General features: G+C 42.7%; 1 protein-coding gene across 1 annotated transcript in view; it reads right to left on the reverse strand.

Moving 5' to 3' along the window:
• LOC119478997 (otogelin-like) overlaps positions 1–27411 on the reverse strand; it is a 105899-nt gene that overhangs the window by 61100 nt on the left and 17388 nt on the right. Inside the window, 10 exon segments of the mRNA XM_037754141.1 lie at positions 2504–2668; positions 8602–8767; positions 10590–10802; positions 11882–12006; positions 16119–16296; positions 17544–17676; positions 20311–20456; positions 23203–23249; positions 23641–23749; positions 24046–24171. Of these exon segments, the coding sequence (XP_037610069.1) occupies positions 2504–2668; positions 8602–8767; positions 10590–10802; positions 11882–12006; positions 16119–16296; positions 17544–17676; positions 20311–20456; positions 23203–23249; positions 23641–23749; positions 24046–24171 (1408 nt within the window).

Here is a 27411-nt window from a genome sequence, read left to right on the forward strand (position 1 = left end):
CCTGCAGATCATAGGGCCTCTGTTGCCAGCTACCATCAGCTCTGTAATCTGTACCAAAGCATCATAAACTAGGATATGTTTTGCTAACCCCTGCAGGTGCATATTGTAATCAGGATGACTCTTGGCTGATGTCACAGAATGAAAGCACTTAACCCTCCTTTCAGGCCGACAGCCAGAGCGGATTACAGGGATCAGATGACTGTAATCTACTCCGTGATGTCTGTCAACATCATCGGCCGGTTCTGAGGACTTTTGTCTCCTACAGATGATCTAAGACTCGTCAAAAGATATGGTTGTAAAGAACTAAATAAACAAAATTAAAAAAAAACCGTTGCACTCAACAGGCATTGGGTGAAGTTTTCACCAGAAAGTTACAATCCATTTCTTTGAATCTCAACAGATCAACATGTGGCTCAGAATAATTCTTCTGACCAACCTGAACAATTTCCAGTGAGTCAGGTGAATGTTCAAATCTTTAAAAATCTAATCTAATCACTTTGTCCTGACCTGTTTGCTCAGTTGTTTTGTATTATTATGACCAGCAGCCGTGCAAGAAAGTTGAACATTGGTCTTGAAAAATCAAGTGAGAGGAAAAAATGGCAATTTTGGCCACAGTGGAATTGTGACTGTTTTCCAACAATCAATAAAAAAACACTAAATTTAATTTTTAACAAGTCACTGTATTATCAGAATTATGAAACTACTCAATGGTAGCAGTGGTCCTGTTTGTACTAATCATAGTCACCATCAATAAGATCAATGCCCAAATGAAGACCCCCCCTCTCCACCAGGTAACCAGCGTACAGGGGTTTGTATCCTTGACCCAGTGCCATCCTCCTGCAGAGCTAAGAGGAGGACGGTCGGAGGATTATCCCTGGCTCGTGTGACATTTTTAGAGAGTCTTTAACCAGTCTGCAGCCCGACTCACTGCTGACCCTGGCTTCAGTGACACAGTCAGCCTGGCACACTCAGAGCTTTAGATTTCACCAGACCTACGAAGTCATTTCTTAACCTTTATTCATCAAGAAAAAGGTCACGCTCTGTTGCAGAATCAACCTGATTCACCTTCACCCGTGTACGTAATACACCTTCATATCAACAGCTGAGGACATTTTGGGGTTCAACTGCACATTATAAAAAAATATTAGCTCCTACATAAATCCACATCAGTGCCAGTCAGCAACAAGGAGGGCTGCACTGTAGAGACAGTGTGTGATACATTTGCAGGATATTGCTGCTGTGATATGAATTTAGGGCTGTGCAAAAAAACTGGCGATACGATACGTATCATGACACAGTGGTAATGATTCAATATATCTGTAATACTGTAAGTAAGGCGATGTTTTGCTCTTTTTTAAATTTAATTTAGTGAAACTCTCATAGTATAATGAAACAAATCAGAAATAAACCATTTTAGAATAGGCAAAAAATAACACATTTATAGTGCATGCAAAAAACTACATTGTTTTTTGCCCCAAACTGCATGTGATTATCATAAAGTGGGCATGTCTGTAAAGGGTAGACTTGTGGGTACCTATAGAACCCTTTTACAGTCACACATCTGGAGGTCAGAGGTCAAGGGACCCCTTTGAAAATGGACATGGACAGTTTGTCCTCACCAAAATGTTATTTGGCCTCCTTCACGACAAGCCAGCATGACATGGTTTGTACTAAGGATTCCTTTGGTTTTCTTATTTCATATCATGTTAGTATTACTAGTAATACTAGTACTAGTACTACTACTACTAATACTACTTCAATCATAGCTTTAAAACTGAGCCCGCTGCTACCGCCGAAAGATCGAACAGTGGCAAGGCCCGACGACAGGCTGTCGGATTTTGGTGGAGTCGATACAGGTATTGCACAATATAATACCGTGATACTCATGTGTATCAATATTTTCTTACACCCCAGATTGCTACAGCATGTCATACGATAGATTATGTTTGCTGAAATTAAAGCATGAAATGGAAGTCACCAAATTTCATCCTCATATTAGTAAAAGCAACATTGCATTATTTTCATAAAGGGGACACATCATGCTCATGTTCAGGTTCATACTTGTATTTCTACTGGAATATGTTTACATGCTTTAATGTTCATGTGTTCAGTGTTGTATGAATATACCTGTATTCACCGTCTGTCTGAAACGCTCCGTTTAAGCTCCCCTCCTGAAAAAACTTAGTCTGCTCTTACTGGCTTAAGAGAAAAATATGAATAAATCTGAAAGGCTTGTTGAATCTAATGTTTTCTGATCTAGACAGCTCACAAAAAACGGACTGGGTTGTTTTATCCACATTTTGTGGGTTCGTAGGCACAGATACCCAAATGTATGTGTACAAGCACTGAAAAAGTTTTTCATAATATGTGTCCCCTTAAGATTTCTCAAACAGAATACACGCAAAACAATGGCAATTAAAATTTCAGCTTGATTCAATTATTTCATTGTAATATTGGCGGTCATGAACTTCCATCAAAATACTTGGGGCAAGACATCACTCACCCAGGAGGGCAGGCACATCCGGCCACGCAGGGCTCATGTGTCGAGCAGGTGAGGTTGAGAAGGTAGGATTCGCAGGTGCGCTCGCAGGCCACGCCCCTTCCTGACAGGAGCCCATCGTCCCCCTCTGAGCAGTTCTGGTAGAGCTGCCAGCTGCACACAACATGTCTGGAAGAGGAGAAGAAGAAATTACAGGTTAGTAAGTTCAGAGGATCCAGTAGCTTCAGTATTATTCTCCACCACGCTCTATCACCTTTCCTCCCATGTTTGGCATTACACAACAGTTTAAGCTCCTTATAATTAATGTTGGTCAAAAGGACAATTACATAAGTGGTAGAATTGTTCCATGTTATGTTCATTTCTGTGCCTAGGGGTAAGCCTGGGGGAGAGAGAGGGAGGATGTGCTCTCTGTTTGTCTTTCACCCAATGAGTCACCATGGGTTTATTGATTGACCCTGTATTTAAACAGGTAGTCTCTTTGAGACCTGTGTACAAAAAGAATAAACACATCCAGTTTTAAGCATAGATATGCACACAGATAATTCACATACATTTTCACAGTTAAGAAAAGGATTTACAGTGTGATCACAAATACATAAGTACAACCTTTTAAAATGTTCAAGTGAAATAAGAGAAAGTAATTCATGATTTTTTGGAGCTTGTTCCATTTGTATGCAGCATAGTATTTAAACCCACTTTTCCCAAGTTCAGTGTGAAAAAGCACAGCTAATGTTAAAATGTCCAGTGACCTGACATTGTAAGTCAGTATCTAAATGTAACCAGAGAGCAGAGGTACAATGCTGCTCCTTCTGCCTCTCTTCTGTTTGTTAAAGACGACCATCCTGCCTTTTCAGAAAAGATCCAATGGTGATTGAGAAATGTATCATCTGTGATGAAGTGACGCATACGTAGAAAGCACAGATTTTATAATCATCAATAGAATAATAAACATTCATGTGACATGTGGAACAAAGCATCAGCCCCACTTAATACCAGCTGAAGAAATAACACGAATGGACTGAAAAACATTTTGGATTAAAGTGACGTACCACTTGTGTTGTTTGGGACACCAGTTTACCGTCACACAGAGTCTGCAAGGGAACACAGAGAGGACAGGATGATGAGGGTAAATACAGAAACTACACAGGAGACTAATACTTTAATAAATACAAATACAAGCATCTCTTGGAGACTATTCCAGAGTCATTGCAGTTTCTGCTCATTTCTTGTTTTTCCGTCATTTAGTTTTATGGTTTTCCATCTTCAATATTTGTGTCTTTTTCATTCTCTCTAGCACTACTCTACACAAGTGATTTCACCTTTTTAATGGTCAGTATATTAGTATTAGTATAGTATATTTTTCATACTGCTAGTCAGTCTAATGATATTGCGGCTCAAGGGGAGCACTAGAGAGGCTTTAAACTTTTACTTTAGTTCTCCGTAAATATTCTGAATCAAGTTCTTCCTGTTGAAGTGGAGTTGCACTGTGACTGACAGGAGCAGAACCTCATGAAACCACTGAGTGTTTTATTGAAGAAATGTGAGGAAATCAGACCCACAGCAACAACCAGAAACTTTAAGTCTGGCTAAAGCAAAATAAGTATGTGTTCTGACTCAGTCATACCACAGAAAAATGTGTTATTAACCACCCCAGGTGACGCGGCGGTCCACTGGGATTTGTCGGGTATGTCAGATGGCCAGTACACCACTGCTGCTAGCAAACTGTAGGCTGTGGTAAGTAAGGTTATAACTCGCGAGTGGGAGAACCACTGATGCTATGCGCTCTACTTTTTATAGTTATTAGGTGAGGGGTTGTTGCTAAGATAGTCTCTATACACAACAGGCAACAGCACAAGATTTTGGTACCGGAAGCGTTCTGGTTTCGTTTGTAGTCCGAGTAGTGGGTGTTGGTTGAATGCAGGTAAAAGGTTATCAAGCTCCTCTTCTGTGGAACCAGCTCCAGTTTCAGACCGGGAGGCAGACACCCTCTCCACATTTAAGAGTAGCTAAAGACTTTCCTCTTTGATAACGCTTATAGTTTAGGGCTGTCTTTGACCAGCCCCTAGTTAAGCTGCTATAGGCACTAGACTGCGGGGGACTTCCTATGACACACTGAGCTCCTCTCTCCTTCTGTATATATTCATGTCACATTCATTGTTACTAACTACATTCCTTCCCGGGAGTCCTTGTGCCTCCTTGTCTCGCAGGTAACAGTGGAGCGGGGTTTCACCTGGATCTGGATGTCACCGTGATTGTGCTGCATCTGCTACCGCGTCCGCTGCCGCTTGACACCAACGGCTACCATAATTAATTAATGTTGTATGTACGAGGGACTACCAAGGCTAACGAGGGACTACCAAGGCTAGTGGACAAAGTGGCAAGCCTGGAGAATGAGACTTCTCGGTCACTGCCAAAGACATCAAGAACTCCCAGCAAGCATACTGATGCTGCGGGAACCAACGCACGGGCATCGATCACAGGGACGTCCCACACCAACATACATGGACGTACTGAGGAGAGATGATGGACAGTGCTGGCGAGCTAGCCAGATGTATGGAGGACTGAGATAGCTGGAAGCTCCACTTGAAAGCCCGTCTGAGGACGACCCAATGACATCAATTCCGATAGTTGTATAATCACTATTTTACATCCACTACTATTGGTTTTGTGTTATTAGTCCTACTTCTATTAGTTATTACAGCTGCTGGGCTATTATTGTGGCTGTTTCCCTCTCTCTCTCTCTCTCTCTCTCTCTATCCCCCCCAGCCGGTTTCGGCAGATGGCCTCCCACCCAGAGCCCAGTTCTGCTCCAGGTTTCTTCCCAGTAATCGGGGAGTTTTTTTCGTGGCCACAGTGCGCTTGGTGGATCTTGTGGGTCTCTAAACTATGGTGTACGGTCTAAGACCTGCTCTATATATAAGCGTCCTTGAGATAACTTCTGTTGTGTTTTGACGCTATACAAAAATAAATTGAATTGAATTGAATTGAAGGTCTGTGTGGAGAGAAAAAGAGGCGAAACGCATTGGCCAAAATGAACTCTGGGAAACCTTCAGCTATGTCTGACGATGATTTTGCTTTTATTGGTTTTAAAAACTCAATTCCAACTCCAGTCTCACATCTCGAGTTGCTAATCGAACTGTAAACAATAAGCAGCACACGGAAGAGGAAGTCTTGGCCCGGATACCTTGCCGGCTACACCAGAACCCCAGAAATATTGGTCGTTGCCCCCAGAGGCTAAATCCTAGTCAGACCAATAGCTGATGGGCTCCGAGGTTTGTGCGTCATCGAGCCACGATTTCAGGCACGCCCAAAAAATCCTGAACCAAAAATGGTGAAAAAAAGATTAAAAGTCTAACTCCACAATTTAGTAATATATAAGTAGTTCAGTCTGTTCACGTTTTCAGCAATTATTTTCAACATGAATAATGTGTTTCCTTTAAGCTTTAGACAGCTTGTCTCTGTCTGATACCAGTGTTCTGGCTGGAGCTCCTCAGTCCAAGGTGATGGAATAACTCACTGAACTACAGCATCCAGTGGTTTTCCTCTTCTGTTCTATAACTGTTTGCTAACTTTATTGCCTGAAGTCAGTGAGAAGTGTTTCTTTAATCATCAATATTATTTAACATGAAGGGAATGCTGAAATAGTCCTTTAGATTTCGGAATGTTTGAGGGTTAAGATGTAGGAAGACAGAGACGGAGGAGAGGAACTTACTGAACACCTGCTGACATCATGATCACATCTCCCGGTTCGTAATCTGCTCCGAGGAAACTGCAGGACACTCGCTCTGGAACAAAACACACCAGTAAACAACAACAAAGTACACAAACACACACTACAGATCCCTGATGCAGTTATGTGACTAAAGCCAGGCCATACAATGTGCAAGTGTATAAATGCTGTTGTGTAACTCCTACTCCTACTGTACAAGTAGATCGTTGGTGATGTAAAGACAAAGCTCACGATTTATTGATCACACTGTACGGTCCGATTGTTCATGCCGCGAACTGAGTGATCACGCTGTACGGTCCCGATTGTCATGCCGCGACCTGAGTGATCACACTGTACGGTTCCCGATCGTCATGCCGCGACCTGAGTGATCACACTGTACGGTCCGATTGTCATGCCGTGGCCTGAGTGATCACACTGTACGGTCCCGAATCGTCATGACTACGACCTGAGTGATCACACTGTACGGTCCGATTGTCAATGCCGCGGCCATGAGTGATCACACTGTACGGTTCGATTGTCATGCCTCGACCTGAGTGATCACACTGTACCGGTCCGATTGTAATGCTGCAACCTGAGTGATCACACTGTACGGTCCGATTGTCATGCCGCGGCCTGAGTGATCACACTGTACGGTTCGATTGTCATGCCCGACCTGAGTGATCACACTGTACGGTCCCGATTGTCATGCTGCAAACCTGAGTGATCACACTGTACGGATCCGATCTTCATGCCTCGACCTGAGTGATCACACTGTACGGTCCGAACGTCATGCCGCGACCCTGAGTGATCACACCTGTACCATGTAAAATAGAAAAAAAACAGGGCCCGTCGGCTCCTGCGGGCCGTTCTGGCTGTTGACAGTTGTCAATAAGATTTGTTTGAAAGCTCTGAACAGGTAAGTTTATTGCTAGCAGAGGTCTGTATGGATCACAACGCTAACAAGGCGTGCTTGATCATCTGTGCCATCCTGTCTGCTGAAACGTCTTAAAAAAGTAGACCGCCGGCGTATATGGACGCGCTGTGGCGAGGAAGACGTGGACAGTATGGCTTGTCCATTTTGCAGAGAGAATTGGAGGTAAGCTAGCTACGTTTTTACTACATCTATTGTACACTGTTATCTTGATAGCTACGCTCTGCTGTGGCTCTGCTTCAACTGTGCGAGATTTCTGACATTTCAGAAATTCATTTGACTGTCCGTAAGGCCGTTGGGAGGAGTTAATCTGTCCTCGGTCCTCCCTGTACACTGCACGGCAAACGACGCCCGAAGAAGCTGAAATTCGGTACCGACTCTGAAATGAGTCTAGCAGCTCAAAATTCGGGCCAGAAACGGGCTAAAATCATAATCAACACATTGTTTGTTGTGTGTGGCAACAGAAAGTGAGTATTTCAAATCCCAGTATGAACCAAAGGCCTTTAGTTAGATGTCCAAAGAGAGGACCTTCAGAGACCTCCTAAATCCAAAAGTACACATCAGTCTTAGTTCATTTAAACCAGGACACTGCCTCAGTTTGTTCGTTATTGTGTAAAGAGTTATGTTAAAGAGGTCTTTGTGTTACCTTAAACAGAGTATTACAGAAAAGGGGAGAGGGGACAGATAAGCAGGCTTTAGGGGGTGGAATCAGTGCTCAGGGTGTCAAATCCACAACAAACCTTCAAAAATGTAACCTGTTCAGACAATCATTATAAAAACATAAAAAAATGACACGTTGTGGTAAGCTGTGTTTAGCGGAGGCTGAAAGCCTTGTTACATATAGGCCAGCGCCACACATTGGCCCCTGTACTACAAATTCTTTCTCACTGGTTATCAGATATCTGTGTCGTCTCCAGCCCGAGCGGGAATGAAAGGGGGGTTTCACGGTGAATTCCTTGATGTAACTCTATCACATGGTAAGTAAGGCACCGCGCTGCACTAGGATGTAAAAACCTGGGACATTTAAGAGGAATTAAGCTGCATGTCTTCAGAGCAGGCTGAAAGGGAGAGCACAATTACTGAGGTGCTCTGGCTCTGGAAGGTCTGCAGGAAAGATACAAGGCTTTACACTTAGAGGCTGACCTAAACTTCAGAGCAGATACAAATATCACTTTGAGAGGATTTGTTTGGTGGAGTGACTCCAGCCAGTTTAACGGGCTTCACAACCTTCCAGAACACAAGAGATGAAGCTGATCTGATACACAACAAGGACACTTGGTCACTGATTCACTCCTGCCTCCTGAGCTTAACCCTAAAAACTCAAAATACAGTTAAAGAAATGATTGAATGTTACAGTGATTGCATCTCTCTCCCTGTGTTGCTATTTTGTGCACAAAAGCAAAAGTGTTTTTTTCTTGATTCATTGTTGGTCATAGACCCCACCGGCTCAGCCAGCCTTACCTGTCTACACAGGTGTGCGTTCGATGGTTGTAGAAGGATTCCTGCGGGCAGACGCAGCCCTCCTCACACTCCTCCCCACAATGCTGCGGGACGGAGAGGGCGGAGCAGCGGCGCTGGCAGGATGACACGCAGGTGCCATACTGCATGGTGGCAGGACAGGTGACCGCTGCAGGGAAAGACGATATTAACATCCATGTTACCGCATAATTCTACAGAGCAGGGAAGCTGCTCAGTGAGGCTTACAACAACTCTGGATGTACAGTTTTAATGTCACATCATCGTCACATTTAAACCTGCACTAACAGCTTTATATCGATGTTGTGGTCACAACCTATACTCGAGCAGAGCTGAGCAGCGGGCAACAGAGCTCACTTCTTTCTAGTGCTTGATTTATACTCCTGCGGCTATGCACTTGTGCATATTTTGCGGGTTGGATGCAGGCACTCTCGTGCACACCAGGCATACATAGTATTGCAGCAGATTATGCGTAGCATGTCATTTCTTTTTGATCTGGAACCACGATTTTTCAAATCCTTTGTCGGGCAGTCTTTGATTTATTTGATAGCTGTGATTCAAGAGTTCCATATAAGTTGGCCCAAACACAACTCCTTGGCAGGAAATAAAAAATATGGAAGAGTTGGATGATGAGGAGGAGCTCCTGTGTCTAGAATAAATAAGGTTTTGTAACGGACGTGAGGTTCTTGTCTAGAAATGCCACCTCCCCGGCTCTGATGTCCAATCAAACTTCTGTGGCGTCCGTTGTGGCCTGACGCGTCATCACATTTTTCAGACGTGCGGCTCTCTGCAAGCTCCGCAAACCATCTCTGTGGCTCTGCGGGAGCTCTATACACTCGCGAGGCTGTTGGAGGGGTCATGGGAGTTTAGCCAAATACCAGGTCTACATTGTTTGTGAACTTGGAGAAGGCTTACAACCGTGTCCAACCGGGGAGTCCTGTGGGGGGTTCTGTGGGAATATGCGGTACGGGATCGCTGTTACGAGCCATCCTGTCCTTGTATAACCAAAGTGAGAGCTGCGTCCGTTTAGTACTCGGCACAAAGTCAAACACGTTTCTAGTGGGTGTTTGGTCTCCGCCAGGGTTGTCCCTTGTCGCCGATCCTGTTGTGATTTTCAGGGACAGGATCTCAAGGTGCAGCTGGGGGGAGGAGAGCGTCCGGTTCGGGACCTCAGAATTGCGTCTCTGCTCTTGCAGAGGATGTAGGTTCTGTTGGCTCCATCGAACCGTGACCGGCAGCACGCACTGGGACGGTTTGCAGCAGAGTGTAAAGCGGTCGGGATGAGAGTCGGTACCTCCAAGTCTGCGGCCATGGTTCTCTGCCAGAAACCGGCGGATTGCTCCCCCCGGTGGGGGGTGAGTCTTTGCACCGAGCGAGGGAGTTTAAGTATCTCGGGGAGTGAGGGAAATATGGAGTGGGAGATGGACAGACGGTTCGGTGCAGGGTCCGCAGTTATACTTTGATGTGCAAAATCAGTGGAGTTCCCCTTTCACAGGTTTAACCTTTTGAGTAGCTACTGCAGTAGCTGTTGCTACTGCAATAAAGCAAACCTATATTTTTTAATATATGTTTATGGACAACACATCCTCCTCCTGTAACACCTGATTTCTCCTCTGGGGATCAATAAAGTGTTATCATAAAACATTGCAACTTTACATTTCAGGTGATTTCAATCTCCATCGGTGTTAAATATATGCTCTCTGATTTTGTGATAGTGCTCCCTAATCCCAAAAGTTTATGTTCTGAAACCCAACACACAGCAGTTTGGAAATTTGGATTTGATATCGGGAGCTAAAATAAGAAGAAAAGAGAGAAAAGTCTGAGAAGTAACATCATCGGTCAGTCACATTTCAAGGATTTGGCTTTGTGCCTTCCTTCAACGCATCATTATAATTGTAACATAAATGATTAATTCATTCATAAAGTCAGCCTTTGACCTGTTTACAAAACGTGTCAGTATGCTGAATGCTCACCACAGTCGGGTATCTGCGATCGAAAGTCAACGATGACGGAGAATCTGCGGCAGTGGCGAGCGTAGTGGGCCAGCGCAGAGCAGAGGCAAGGTGTCCCGCACTTACAGGTGTCTGAGCGACACTGCTGGTGGAAGGATGTCGGGCTGAGGTACTCGTGGCAGGCGGAGAACAGATCCTGGTTCAGCACGTCACACATCTCTGAGGCATAGGCCACTGAGCAGGGGAAGGAGCAGGTCAACAACAAGTTATTAATAAATTCATAAGGCCAGTAGCTCAAAATGTACAAATTTATACAAACAAAATTTGTACAAATCTAAATTTACATTAACTTTTGTTTAGGAATGAGTTTGCAAACCAGTCTGATCTAAAACACATCCAAGTTAATTCATGTATCTACAGCTGCTTCACAGTACAAGCCCGCCAGGAATCTGATGAGAGCATGAAACATTAAGACGTTTACTCTGAAGAAGCTGCAGACACGTGGCTAACTAACTATTGACATGATAATATAGTAAATATAGTAGATAGTAAATATAAACCCTGAAAATAAATAGACTATGTTTTATATTTTATGTACAATTATATCGAAATAATTTCTGATTTCTTTACTACTCTGGATAAAAAAATAAATGATCTCTCTACAAACAAGTGGTACAAAATGTCAATGTACAATATACATACTTTAAGTATATACACTCTGAACTACAGTAAACTTGTACATTTTAATGTTTCATATCACTATCAGCCCTATTTCTGAGTTTTTTATAGTTTCATGATATTAAAGCAATGCTTCACCCCAAAATGACCATTTGTATAATAATTACTACTTCCCAAACACATACATCTTCGCTAAAACCTTACTATTTAAAACACTTCCACATAAACACACTCAAGCTTGTGCAGATGGGCTACTTGTTTGTGCGATTTCTAAGTGTTTTAAATAGTGAGGTTATAGCGGAGATGCATGTGTTTGGGAAGTAGTGAGCATACAACTGGATAAATGAGACTTGGATTCTACTGCACCAGCTGTGTGAGGGGTTGCAAACAGATGTTTTAATATAGTTTTGCTGTTGTCTACTTCAATTCATCAATTTCTTCAAGAATTCAGGGTCATAGGTGAATAATTGTTATACAAATGGTCATTGTGTGGGTGAAGTATTCCTTTAACACATTGAATGTTTATCATTTTTTGGAGATGTATAATTCAAAGATAGATGAGCATGATGTATAGTATTGTGAATGTCCTCTTTTTCATTACTAAAACAGAAAAAGCTAAAAGAAGAGACACTGACCGGCCTGCTGGTGTGTGTCACAGGGGTCGAGCTGAGGTGTACTCAGGCTGGTCGAACAGGCCGACGAGACTCTCCAGGCGTTTCCAAACAGCTGAGGAGTGCTTTCTATCATACCTGATGGAGACCTGCAAGAAAACCAGAACACAGATTCATTACATGGAGCTAGAAAACAGCGAGCTCTTTTTGTTTTTCAAACAGTGAAACTGATATTGTGACGAACCATCCATGGAGTCTCAAGGTCGCACTATACCCTGGACGAACCATCCATCGAGTCTCAAGGTCGCACTATGCCCGGGACGAACCATCCATCGAGTCTCAAGGTCGCACTATACCCGGAACGAACCATCAATCGAGTCTTAAGGTCGCACTATACCCGGGACGAACCATACATCGAGTTTCAAGGTCGCACTATACCCGGTACCCCTGTGAATGCCACCTTGTGATTGCTGTGTTTAAAAGTCAGTACTCCCCATTGTATCTGCAGGCTCCACAACATTCCCACTTTGAAATACTAAGTGTAAGTGTGCTGATGCTTACAAAAGCTACAACACCTAACAAAATCGGTGTTGTTTGTTTGTTGTTTTAGTATTTCAGATTAAAACAGGTTTGACATGTGCAGTTGCAGTTACTAGTGTATTACATTTTATCTTCCTGCTACTTTTTAGTGTATAGATCAAGCAAAGAGTTGGCCAGTTTTTCTGAGTGGTATTGTTCAATCAATCTTATTCACCTCCACTCCCAGTGCCCAATTCCCTGTTTTCAACATGGGAATATATACAAGCATTCAAAAGCATGCGATAACTGAAGTATCATCCTGTCAACAGACAGGGGGATTCCCAATGAATCATTTTTAAAGCTTTGAACGGGTTAGCTCCAGCATATCTCAGTGAGCTTTTACATCCCCACTGTCCTCCTAGAACACCGAGGTCATCTGATAAGCTGCTGCTTTCCATCACAGACAGTCGTTTGAGGCTTTTTCTGTGGCCGGGCCCACGTTGTAGAACTACTTCCCTTTACATGTTCGATCAGCCTCCACCATCGAATGTTTCAAATGACTTCAGTTTAGAAGCTGGCAAAACAAGCCTGTTCCCCTATGGTCCTGGTCCTGGAACCATCTGCAGGCCCAGCTTAAACTGGAGACCCTTATCTCTTTAAATGATTTAGTTTTCCTTTAAATGCTGCCCTGTTAATGCACTGTATGATGTAATGTATTTGTGTTGTACCTGTTGTTGCTGCTGTGGTTTGATATTGTCTTGTTATTTGTTGGATGCTGCTATTTGACCCTGTCTTGGCTAGGTCTCACTTGTAAAAGAGGTTTTAATCTCAACCTGACTTCCTAGTTAAATAAAGGTTATGAAGAAATCCAGGCTAAATTCCACTTATTCTCCCCGTCTTTCGATGTGTTCAAAATGTTTTTGTGTCATTTGTCAATTTCTGTACTTTTTCCTTTTTATTGTGTAAGCCACTTTCGTCAACCGCGGTTTGTTTTTAAACTGTGTTATATAAATAAACTGACCTGACAAATCTTCAATTTTCAATGAATATTTTCCTCACAGAAAAAGTTTAAAAAGGGATTCAGAAACAATCAGATTCAACGAGATGACTTAAGACTGGAGTCATACTTTTTAAATTTATAGTCTTAAAGGGACTGTTTGTAACTTCTTACACGTATAAATCACCCGGGTCGGTGTCCCATGCGCGCTCGCATATGCGCGCTTGCGTCTATTAAACAGTGTTGGCCATGGTCGGAGGACACGGGTGAGACCGTAGCTTTGGTCTCCAGGGCCGGAGTCTCTGCTGTACTCTGCTCCTCTGATCCTCTGCCTGCCTTCACTCAGCTCGCTCCACCTCACGTGCATGCGCGCACACTACACACTTCAGAAGACTTCATAGCTCTGAGAATATCTAGTGAATGTACAGTGGACGTTTGTGCAGTAATAACTGCTGCAGCTCCTCCAGACCAACAGAGGTTTCCCGTGTCTTGTGAAGTGACGGGGCTCCGCAGAGAGAAACGTTATCGTCTCCGACCTGGTGCCGGTGTCTCCCTCCGGCCGCGGTCAGGAGGATGAGGCAGGAAAAGCCAACACTAGGATCAGCATTGATTCATGGAGAGACCTTGGTCTGGTCAGCTAACATTACTGCCAAGCAGCTGAAATATAGAGTGATATTGTGGTTTTAGCTGACGTGTGTCGCCTCACTGTGTTGAGCGATGTTCGTTCATGTCTATGTAGAGCGAGCACAAGCTCGAGTCCGACGCTGACTTTCGTTGACTTAACGGCCACAGGTGTTGCTGTTAACAAGACATTTCTGATTCTTACAAACAGTCCCTTTAAAGGACCAATATGTAATATATTTACTGTAATAAATCATAAAATGACCATGATATGTCATCAGAGATTAAGGAAACATGCTGAATTGAAATACTGGCTTCTCTGACAACAATGCTACAGCCAGTATGTTCTCCTTTGACATTTCAATTCCGGTCCGGAACGTCTCTTTCTGTTTTGGATCTGTGTGATCCCGTCCACTGCCCGTTTCAACACCCTGTTGCCACATATGAAACAAATTGGCACGCAAGCAGCCTTCTGCAGCCATAGAGGCAAGCAAACCAACTGGATCAACACAGATAACGTTAACCTTAAATTCTACCCGGCCTGAGAGGCATCGGCACATCCCTCTGTGGCCCGTGTGCTGCTGGGTTATCAGGCAGCGAGTATTTGAGACACAGAAGTGATTCAGACTACTGCTGCTGGCCAGAGGCTAACGCACTTGTGTCTAGAAGGTAACCTTCAAATTGCGAAAACGAGCGCTGCTGTCAGTCCCACCGGAGGAGCGGACAGGCCACGGCTCCAGTGTTTTGAATTTGGACTGCTGTTACCCATTTTAAATGCTAGCTGTCAGTCCTACATATTGTTCCTTTAAAGAAAAGCCTCGACATGAAGCAGCACTCTCCAGCCCCTTTCACTCAGAGATTCCACAATACTGCCTTAAAGAAGATGCGCCGTTAAGCCGGCTTTGCTTTTTAGCACTGAACGAAACAACGGCTGCATAATGCCGCCCCGGTGTGATTTTACATAGTATGCCCAAGCAAAAGGGGGGCTGAGGTTGAAAACAAAAGCGTCAGCGTCTAGTGTGTGTGCGTGCGTGTAGTACCGCCATGCCGACTGTCCCTATCACACAGACATAGGCTCGGCTCTGTGACTACCTCCTCTGCCGGCTCAGCGGTGAAACAACTCTGTTCCCCCATTCTCTCTCCGTACCTTTCTTACAAAACGGTGAGGCAGAATAACAGCGCAACAATCCCGCCTTGAACAGGCTGTGTGAAAGGGGCTTCTGTCTCCTGATCAGCGTGGCCAACAATTAAAAGACAAAAACAATTTTATTGCTTAGGAAGGGAAGCTGAAAGATTAAGCAAAATTGGAGAACATTTGCCATCCAAATGTGAAATTTAATTTTGACACCTCAGCAGCCCTGTCTGCAGCCTGCTGGCTACGAGTGATTGACATTACATAGTCCCACCTCTGCCTCAGTCTCCCACCCGACTGGGCAGATGGACCCATTTTGCTTTTTAAATCAGAATAACAGAAGACAGGAGCTACTGCTGTTTGAGTTTCTGACTTACTGTCCTGTGTGTTTTGGCCACTAAATGTGTCTAAAATAACTTTTAAACCATAAAATGTAACTACTGTTGCTTTAAGACTTGTAAAAACCAAAACAAAATGTTAAAAACACAAAATAAGTCGGTGCTTAGCACCAAAGATGAAGACAAATTATAAAGTAGAGGATTCTGCAAGTCATCATTTTAACTGCAAAGTCTTTCCTGGAGATCTTCGGGTAAAGTTCCCGTTTTCTTTCTAGTAGCATGCGACCACTTCAGTCACCAACTGTGATGTATATCCATTTACAGCTGTTAGACAACATCCGCCCTTTATGGTCGTCCATTACGACGTGGTACAGTGGAGCCCCTATTCCACTAACAGTAAATTCCTTGTTGAAGTGGCGTGTCCAGTTGGGCGCTCATCTGGCCCGCCTAAAAGAGCTGATCAGAGAGCGAGGCTTTTGATGCCGAGCCGCCGAGCCAGTGTGCATTACAGAGAGAGAGTGTGAGAGAGAGAGCACTTCACCATCACCTCCTTCTCTGCTTCTGAAACAGGAGCATGCTCTCTCTTTTTATCATCAGAGGAGCGGGTTAAGGGAGGGTGCGGGAGGGGTCAAGGATCAGCCGGCACACACTTACAGGAAGTCATCTTGAATGTTGCCGTTGAAGGTGCCGCACAGGCCCACCGTGTCGTCCTTCCACAGCTCATCGGTCTGCAGGTAGAGGCGAAACTCCTTCCAGCTGTACTGCAGACGCAGGCCGAACGCCGTCTTCACCTGGAGGAACATGGACGACAGCTCCTGGATGTGAAAGATGTCTGCGGGAGATGTGAGACGAAGACATTCAGGCTTTCAGGTGGCAGTAGATTAGATAATAAAAGCACATAATGCATTCACTTCTGAACAAAACATTTGCATTTGTTTTATATTTTAGAAATATCATGCAGGACTATGTATTGATACAAACAAAACAAGGACCTTGCAGTGATATAGAAGTGTACTCCTCGGTGTGCCAGTACACCATGACATCACTGTTGGGCACACCCATCAGTGATGCAGCTTCTTAACCTGGTGTTAATTTACATTTATTAAGAGGAAGTGAACACTGTTCTGGCAATCTGACAGGTGATGGTTTCTCCCTATATTAGTGTTGAATGTCTGTGCAGAATTTAGGCATGCCACAGTAGCCAGTGTTACCGGTGTTACACGGTGGTCGGGCATACACCGATTACATTACATACCTACCGCCCCCACCGTCATTTTGTTTTTATAGAGAAATAAATCCCATTTAGTTCATTTTGGCATATCAGCCCCGTGTTATCAATAGATAGTCGGACGACGGACTCTACAAACTGGAGCTGAATGTGTCTGCTCCGTATAGTCAGGAGTCAGATTTCACACATACGGGAGGAGAGAGAGTTGACAGACAAGACGATGGCGGAGGATTTAGTGTCTAAGCGAAAAGAACAAATATTTAGCAATATATAAAACAAAGAAACCATCAGTATATTTATGGCATTTCTGCTTGATAAATGATTAAACAATTGACTAATTAAAGTGTTATTGATTAATTTTCGCATGAAACATGAATTGACTAATCGTTTCAGCACTAGCTTTGGATCTGCTTGGGTTTGTACTGCGAGATTTAATGTCTTTTATTCTTTATGTTTATATTATTTCTATTTCTATATGTTGTCATGAAAGGTTCTACTAAATAGAGTCAGGAATGCAGTACTTTGTCAGAACATGTTTATAACAGAACATAAGTGTTGTTTCTATTCCTTAAGGTACCAACATATCAGATCATTCTCACAGTTCCTCACAAAACACATAAAAGGCTGTTGACTCCATCAGCAGAATGCCGCAGTCATGAAAACACTGGCGTGAAAAGGGAGTAATACTCTGAGGGAAGGCATTTTGTACAACACAATGCAAGCGCTAACCCAGTTAAGTATTGGGAAAACTTCCGTTCAATAGAACAGCTGTCATTCAATCCGTCTCTGCCGTGACCCGCAGAGCGTTGAATAAAGTCTGGCGCTGGTGGTGAACAATGGGAGGAAGTTACCGTCAGAATAGGGCAGGGAGATGCGGTACTGTTCGGCCATGAAGACCTCGCCGACGTGACTCAGTGTAATCTCCGTTCTTGGATCCTCGTCAATAAGCAGGTTAACTGATTGGATGCAGGCCCCGTCCAAATTCTGCAATTGAGACAAGATGGCTTGATAACTCATGCTGGCACTATCCCAAACAGCAGTAGCAATTCAGATACACAACAGGACTCACAGTGAGAGTGAGATAATGAGGAGAGAGAGAGAGAGAGGGCGTGGAGTATGTAATCTAAAGTTTGCTTTGGTTTTTGTCTGAATACAGAGTTACAGCATTACCAGTAGGTCTAACTCTTGAGAGCGGTGCTAGACGATAAGCCACAGAGTCATTTAGAACAAAACTGATTCATCCTCTGGGGATCATGACTGTCTTCACTGAACTTCATTGTAATCAGCACATTCAATTTTGATATGTCTAGTGTACCTAGCAAAGGCAAAAGTACCGTGACGTTATGCATTACAAAACCTCCTGCAGGGCGTTCAGATGGTAAAAACACAAAGGGCTGTGTTGATGTGGCCATGTTGTTTCACATATTGGTAAAACGATTAAATATGATCCAGGAAGTCCAGTTTGAGTAATAGATCCACAAGTTTTAACCAAAAAGGCTGTGCAGTGGTTTATAAAACTATGAGACAGTCAGGCAGTCATTCTCCTTTCTCAGGGCAAAGCAAACAGTAGAAAATAGAGGTTAACCGATAATGGATTTTTAAAGGTCAATATAAATAAGGATAGTTTGGAGCAGGAAAAAGCCAATAGCTGATTAATCAGCTGATATCTTCTTTACTTCTGCAGCAGTCTGGTAGGCTACTTTTACATACGCCGTTTTTATTAAACCTTGCTTTTTGTCACTCTGAATTTGATCTTTAGTAAGAGAATATCCTGAAATGTGATTTCATGGATTACATCGTTGGAATATGTTCTATTTATTTACAATGGCCGATGCATTGTTCTGTGGCGAGTGGCCAGGATTACTTCTGCACGTCCCGTTACATTGTTAAAGCCCCCTCTTACAAACCATTGAATATTCCCGGGGTAAGGAGGATCCTAAAGTGTGCGAATAGTTAGGTGGCTGGATAATCTGGAAGAGAGAACGCCAAATTGGTAAGCAAGTTAAAGTAATAGTGAATGATTTATTTTCCTCCCTGTCTTTCTGTCTTGCATTGTGGACAAAGAGCTGATAGTGTTGCGTTATACATTCAAGAGAGAACTTTTTTTCTCCCCCTCTACCTTGACTTTGTGTCTGGAGCGTCCATGCAAAACGGAGATGTATGTCCCAGCGTGACTGTTGGAGACTGCGCAGCCATCGGCCACTATCGGAGCCCGGTCCCACGACACCAATAGTTTGTAAAAACGATTAATTGGTCTACTGCGACAAAAGTTGAGCCAGATGAGCATGCATTGTTTGTTGGACCCCTTTCCTTCATCTCAATGAAATTAATGAGAGGTGTTTTTTCCATGTTTTTTTATGGAAGGATAATACTGGATGAACAAGGCGACCTTAGCATTCATTTTGAGTTGTGTTTTTGGTTCTGTTTTAGCTCTGCTTTAGTCTTCACCAACTCCTCAGGGAAATATCTGGCTCTTTAGCTGCTACATGTTCCACTAAGTTCACCAGCTAATCGCTAACTTTATCTGTCTACCATATTGGTGCTGAGCAGTAAAGTACAGTCAGAGTTGCTGAAAAGAGCTGCTTGTTGGAGAACAATGACGAAAATTCCACCAGTATGCATACCAAAATGATTGACAAACTACAGACAGACATTGCCGTCATTAGGTCAATTATTATCATTATAACCAAAATTATCAAAAAATAGGTTTGTCTGACAGTGCATCCAACAGTACATTTTGAATTTAAAACCTGCTAGTGTCACAAAATGTAAAGACTCAAGGAAGTACTTCAAAACTATTCTTAAGTACATCACTTTAGTAAAAGTACCATTAGCTGCTCTGCCATTTTTAAAGAAAGGAAGCCTGCGCGTCGCTGACAGTAAGCGATCTGCCTCTATGAATCGTCTCTTTCATAAGTGGCAGAGCCCCACAGCCGAAAGGTTTTAGCACCCCCCCACCCCCTCCTCCTTTTACTCTTCCCATCATTCACCTCCTGTTTTCACATAACCTTCTCTCTGTCCAACTCCCCCACCCCATCCAGTGCCTCTCTTCACCTCCCTCCTCACTACAAAGCCATCCACAGCTCTGTCAGTCAGGCCAGATAAGGTAATCCTGTTCAGTTGGCTGTTAGAGGTCTCGGGCCTCTGCTCTGATGAGTGGGACATCTTATATCTCACCTCCTCCCCTCCATCGCCCCCTGTTTGCTGAGCAGCTCAAAGGCTGATGGGAAATTGAAGGCTTGAAGAGAGGGGAGAGGAGGAGAAGAAGCTCTCAATCTTTTGTTGCTTTTCACGTTCATTATCTGCCCCGGTTTGATCAACGACGTTTCCTCCAGGCTTTCATTTCTCTAAGTCGCAGCATGGCTCTTGAACAAAAATGACCTGGACTCAGCAGGGATTATTGAGCACTTAAATTATGATATGATCTACATGACAGACAAATCTCATAAACCTGTAAGCCGAGACAGGAAAACACTTGCAGAGGCTGATTGTGGAAGTGGAAGAGAGTTTTCCAAGATGTAGAGACGTTTGTTTCAAAAGCAGAAAAAGGAAAACAAATTAACAAGAAAGGAACTTTTTGTAGAATAATAAAAATAAAGCAGATTAAAGATAACTCACGGCTCCACAGGGGGTGTTCTGGATGGTGACTGTGAACTTCCCTGAGTTGCGACTCTTGGCGAGGACATACTGACATGTTGCAGGGAAGTTGTAGATCCGCCCGTCAAAGGATTCAAAATACATATCGCCAGATACCGAGCACTCGCCTGTAGAGAGAGGAGACACTTTCCACTTATTTCCTTGCTCCCAAAGTTTTTTCCTTCCTCGCTTCCTACCTAGAAAGCTGCCTTCTTTATTTTCACGTGCCCTTCTTTTTTATTCCTTTATGAAACTTGGTATTTCCACGCTTTCTAAATAGAAAGCTTCCTCTTTCCTTGGTCCATAACTAGGGAGCTTTCTCCTTTCTTGTTTCCCAACTAAGATGCCTTGTCCTTCCTTTCCTTGCTCCCAAACTAGGATGCTTCTTTTTTCCTTGTTTCTTACTAAGAAGCTTCCTTTTTATGCCCTAACTAGGAAGCTTCCTTCTTCTGTTCTCTTCAACTAGGATGCTTCGGTCTTCCTTACCCTTGCTCATTCTTCATTGCCTTACCCCCAATCTAGGAAACATCCTACAGTATGGGCCTTTTTCATCGTGCTAACATGTCTCCCCGTTTCCTTTCCTCGCCTCCTCTCCTCACGTTTTAGTCCCTCCCACCTGAGATGTGAGCGGAGGAGACAAGGAAGAGATGCGAGGAGAGAGGAGACGAGGAAATATGTTTTTAGAGACATGAGACGTCCATTTCTGATGATGGCGGCAGCTGACCACAGCTGGATTAACTGATCACAGATGGATCAGCTGACGACAGCTGGATCAACTGATCACAGCTGGATTAACTGATCACAGCTGGATCAGCTGACCACAGCTGGATCAACTGATCACAGCTGGATCAGCTGTCAGTCAGCTTTAACAGCTGTAGAGACTTTAGATGGAGTTTGTGTCTGAAGTGATCTAATAATACTAATAAAGACACTCAGTTATTCTCAGTGACAGAGCAGCAGTGTTTCTCTCTGTAGCCTGTTACCTGTTGAACAAACAACAGCACATGAATAACAGCGGCAGTCTGTATTTCTACTGTGGACTGAGTCCTGCTTAGAGGACCAGGAATCATCTCTACTGGCACAATATCTTTATATTATTTATTCATTATTAGCTTCTGTAGTTATTGATATTCTGATTGTGCGTTCATTATTTAATAACCCAGAATATGACTATGGTGTCTTTTGAACACTGGACATTATTTATTAGGCTGAATATTTGAGGGAAAATGTAAATGATGCAACTCATATCAAACCCGACATTCAGGAATTATCAGCCTCATGTGACTGAATGGAAATGAGGATTAATAATCTAAAAGGTGTTTGTTGCTGACAGACAGACTCTCCTTCTCTCTCTGACTTTAACTGTTTCATTAATAAAAGTTAAGGGGAGAACTAAAAACTCTTTCTAATGAATGAAAAAAGTTTGAGGTCTGTTTGTTATCAGGTATTATAAAGCTCTTTCAGTAACAGACTCCTTCAGCCGCGGTGTGTGAAGCAGAGAACACTTCACCATCAACACGGTCCGTCTGCTGTTCACACCTACAGTTAACACAGATTTTAACTAGATAGTGAATCAGAAGACAACTAAAATACAAAACTTTTAATCTGTGATCTGTCTTCACTCCGGTATGGAACTCCAGTGATGTTGAGAGGTAAAGTTATCAGATCAGTCCGATCGGCAGCAGCGTCCAATCAATAACTGATATTCAATAAGGGGGCATGTCGGTCGGTAAAAGAATTCCGATAAGGATACACCGGTGTTTCCTCGCTCTCAGCTCTCTAGAAGCCTCCTCTCTCCTTGCTCCGTGTCTCCTCGAGGTGCATTTAAGGGATCGGAGGATCCTCCATGATGGCGGAGGGGGAACGGCTTCCGGGTCAAGCGAGGTGATACGATGCATGGAAGCTACCACAATGAAAAAGACCCAAGGTCCTGGCACCATATTGGGGGAACTTTAGGATGCTTTATCCGTCCTCCTTTCTTGCTCCCTAAATGTCTGCCATCCTTGGTCTTTGATTATGACTACTGCTCCTTTTTACCTACCTAACTAGAAAGCCTCCTCCTTCCTTACCTTTCTCCCTAACTAGGAATCATTTCCTTCCACCATATCTAGGGACTTTGCTGCCTTCAAATGGAGTCGTGTTTACTGTGTTCACGAGAAGAATCCATACGAACGCCCCCCTCTTGTGGTATTCACGACCTTGAGGAATTTTCCAAAAGCAACGAGTTCACGAGTTGTGACGTTTTCAGAAATGGCGGAGGCCAAGGAAGTTCATTTTTCGGTGGAAGGTTAGTTAATTAATATAATGTAATTTAAATCGTATAGTTTACTTTCTTCATTTGATAATATGTCTGAGGAAAATGTTGATATTCCCAGTAGCCTCATGTTTCTCCTCTGTCCTTATGTCTTTGCATTTCCTGCATTATGTTACCCACTAGCTAGCTTGCTAAATTGTTAGCCTCTGTGGCTTCTAGACACCGACAGTTGTGTCGCAGCTGTGTTCTCACGACTTTACCGCTTGAAAAACCAAGCAATATTGTGTACACGACTTCCAATGTTGTAACCACAAGCTCACGAGATCCATTTGAAGGTAGCAATTCTTCTCCCTGTCTTCCAAAGAAGGAAACATTTTCCTTCCTTGACCTTTTCTATGATGGTTCTTTCTAACTAGTTCCTAAGTAGGACCCTTCCTCCTTTCTTGCTCCCCAACTAGAGAAGTTTACATGAATAGCACATAGAAGCTTGAGGAAGAGATGACTTGTTGAGAGCATCTTTGGGTTGTAATAAAATAATCACACTGTGTCATTGAATTTGAATGCGACCTGCAGCACAGTTTAAGTAAAAATACAACCACCCACAGAGGGACGGCACAAACCTGGGCAGCTGTAGTCGGTGCAGTTCCACACTCCACCCACGCATGTGCTGAAACAGAAAGCAGAGACGTCCACAGGTGGAGAACATGAAAGGCTGAGCTAATCAGCAGGATCACTGATAGAAACTGGACACACCGAACCCAGCTGGTCAGACCTGAGAAGATTAAAAGGACTGCATGGAGTCTGCTGGACAATAACCTGGGTTTTTTAAATACATGATGATGACATGTAATGGAACATGGTCTCACATGTGTCCATCTAGGGTTCATTTCGGATCCAAAGGGGGCAAAAGAAGGTTATAGGGAAAGCAGAGATGTCAGAGATGTTATTTGAACACTTTAAAAGCATGAAGCTGGTACTCCTCACACACATTTTTATGAGATAACAGAACAGTCAAAGCTTTTAGTTACTTCCAGACCAGAAATGTTAAAACTGCTCACCAGTTGTTGCATTCCTCCTGCAGTGTCTGTCCAGACGGATAAAACATGCCGTGGTACTCGCAGGGACAGTCGGCGGGCGTCACACAGCCTCCGTCCTCGTAGATCAGACCTGTGGAGAGACAGAGAGACAGACAGATAAAAGACACACTGAAGATTATTGCTTCATATCATCTGGAGTTGAAAACATCAGGATTTTTCTTTCATGTGTACCTAGTTAATAAAAGATTAGATGTTAATTGAAGGATGTAAAAGAAAAGTGATGTACAATAAATTTACAGAGAGGAAAGGTGGTTTATTTTCAGGTCAGAAGACAAGACATATAACAGATAAAAAGGTGTATTTACAGGAAGTCTCTTTGAGGGAATAGACACTAGGATAGATAAATGAATCTGAATAGAAACTCACCATCAGGACAGTAGCATCCATCCAGGCAGGCCAGCTTGCTGTCGATGCATGTTCGCTCCAGGTTACAGGACGCCGGGCAGCAGCTGATGCATTCCCTGTACTGCAGACCAAGGGGACACTGCTTCGCTGGTCGCAAAAATTAGACACGACATAGATGTTAAAAACTTTCTACTGCAAATACTGACAATAGGGAAATCAGATCAACTATGGACTGCTTTAACATTGGAGCACCTGCTATGTGTGAAGATATCGCCACAAACTACAGCCTTGAAAATTACAATATTTTAGTTGAATAATGCTATTGATGCATTCAGCTAATCCATGATAAATCCTGTTTATCTCTGGACTTGTTTAATGAACAGCAAATTTTTGTCTGCAATGTTAAATTTATAGTTCATATTGTTCACCAGATGAGCTTTGATTAGCCGACAGATCTGTGTGTGTGACAGCCTAATCCAACTTTCAAAAACAAAAGAAACAAAGTGATTAAAAAAATAATAAGCCGAATAGTCCCGTTTGCATGTTCACTTTTTAAAGTAAACCATGCCATGGTACTAATAGCTGACGTGAACAGTAGATCTGCTGCAGTTGACCTTAGCAACAATAAGCGAACATAAGATAGCCTACATCAGTAGGCCAACACATCAGATCGATAAAAATCATTTTAGTGAGATTACAGGTAATACTGAAGATACTGAAACAAAGTATAGTGATTACATATTAATAGTTTTTTATATAAAATGGACTAAAATGCCTGCCCGCTAGCTTGCCTGTTCCAATTACCTTAGCAGCAGTTACAGCAACAGTTCTTTAGCTAACGTCTATAGGCTAGGCAAGTACGCACACCTGATAAATAAAAATAATATTAATGGGTTTCCAGGCACCACTGAAAGTAATGAAACAAAATTATTACATATTAACAATTTTTGATATAAAAAGGGACTAAAAATGTATTCGTTTTTGTACTCTAGGTAGCCTATGTTCCACTAGCTAACGTTACCTTCTTATGTTAACTCTGCTGGAGTTAACTTTAGCAAAAGCTAACGGTTCTTTAGCGAACGTTAAGTAGGCTATGACAAATCATTTTAGTGCTCCATTTTAGATACTCAAACAAAGTATAGTGATTACATATTAACAATTTTCTAAATGGACTAAAATGCCTGCCCGCTAGCTTGCCTGTTTCAATAACCTTAGCAAAAGTTCTTTAGCTAACGTCTATTAGCTAGGCAAGTACGCACATCTGATCGATAAAAATAATACTAATGGGTTTCCAGGGACCACTGAAAGTAATGAAACTAAATTATTACATATTAACAATTTTTATATAAAAAGGAACTAAAAAGGTTTGAATGAATTTGAACTCCTGCGCCCTCTAGGTAGCCTCTGTTCCACTAGCTACCTTCTTATGTGAACTCTGCTGGAGTTGACTTTAGCAACAGCTAACAGGTCTTTAACTAATGTTAAGTAGGCTACGACAATACAAACATATCATTTATAAAATATGTTTTTCTACACACCACTGTAATAACTGAAACCAAGAGATGTGGTAATATTTTAAAAAATTATACACACATTTTAAGCCCAATCTCTAAATTAACTCAGTTGCAGTTGACCTTAGCCACAGTTAGCAAACGGTTCTTTAGATAACGTAGGCTAACGTTGGCTACAGGAGTATCTGATCGATGCATTAATTCAGTGGGTAATTTGATTATGTCAGTTTCTACATTGGGCTGAACATGTAATAATGTGTTATTTTTACAGTTTAATTGTAGGCTATGTCCTGTGCCTTCTAGTTAGCCTCTCTTCAACTAGCTACCTCCTTAGGTTAACGTTAACTCTGCTGCAGCTGACTTAGCAACAACTAACAGTTCTTTAGTAGGGGTATAACGATTCATCTACTACATCGATGTATCGATTTATATTCCTACGATCCAACTACATTGATAGGTACTCGGCAAGTTGTCCTTCACGGAGACGTACAGTATATCAATATAAAATCGATTTAAAAACACAAACATCGATTGTATGGATACTAAGGATTTGCACCTTAAATTTAAGGATGACAAACCGTTCTATGAAAGTGTTTTTTGCACTTAAATTAGTAAAGAAATGTTAAACGTTACTCCGGTTCACTCTCCAGACATGTGGCAGCTTGCCAGCTCTGCCTTCTGCAGCGCGAACGCGAGCGACCGGTCGGCATGAGCTGCTGGCGCTGCGGTGAAGAGGAGAGTTTCCGGCGCTATCAGTCCACTGGACGAGTGCGGCTTCACCCACCGCTGCTTTCCCCTTGTACTGTCGTTGTTTCATTCAGAGAAAATGACTTTCCTTTCCCCGTCATGATATGTATGTGCACGCAGCATCAGCATCAAGAGGCAAATTATCACGACGGGAGTAAAGTAAGAAAAAGAAAACTGAAATTCAACTAACGTTAGTCTAACGTAGTTTTAAAATGTTGTTCCAGATGTTTTTATGTATGAAAAAACCCCAAATGAACCCTTTAGGCGGACTACTGGATTACTATCAGCAGATTATTTAAACAGCGTTTGTAGAGGAATGATTCTGTCCCAAACTGATCACTATCAGCTGTTTGATCACTATCAGCTGTTTGGTCACTATCAGCTGTTTGATTACTATCAGCTGTTGATCACTATCAGCTGTTGATCAATATCAGCTGTTTGATCACTATGAACTGTTTGATCACTATCAGCTGTTTGGTCACTATCAGTGGTTGATCACGATCAGCTGTTTGATCACTATCAGCTGTTTGATCACTATCAGCTGTGGATCACTATCAGCGATTGATCACTATCAGCTGTTTGATCACTATTGGCTGTTGATCACTATCGGCGGTTGATCACTATCAGCTGTTTGATCACTATCAGCGGTTGATCACTATCAGCTGTTTGATCACTATCAGCGGTTGATCACTATCAGCTGTTGATCACTATCAGCTGTTGATCACTATCAGCGGTTGATCACTCTCAGCGGTTGATCTCTGTATTATTAATCTACCGTTTATATTGAAAATGAGGACAGAAGCAGCAGGTTAAACCACTGTTCATTTAACTTAATAGCAGTTGGTTTATTATATTTTTTGTTAAATATTGCACTGCCTTGTATCTTGAGAACTGAATCAGCAGGTGCTGCAGTTGCACTTTTTTATTATTTTCTAATAAAAGCTGTATGTATTTGCCATTAACCGTTGTTTACTTGTTTATATCCGTAATTATTTTATCCCCGATTCCCTTCCAAGAAAAACTGCGGAATCCTGACCTGCTCTGTCCAGTATCAGATATTTATTTCACAGTCACACTGATTGATTTTTTGGTAAAAAAAGTTACTGTATCCATTTCAAATTATTGAATC

This window comes from Sebastes umbrosus, chromosome 2, assembly GCF_015220745.1.
Source record: "Sebastes umbrosus isolate fSebUmb1 chromosome 2, fSebUmb1.pri, whole genome shotgun sequence".
In the NCBI taxonomy this organism is placed as follows: domain Eukaryota; kingdom Metazoa; phylum Chordata; class Actinopteri; order Perciformes; family Sebastidae; genus Sebastes; species Sebastes umbrosus.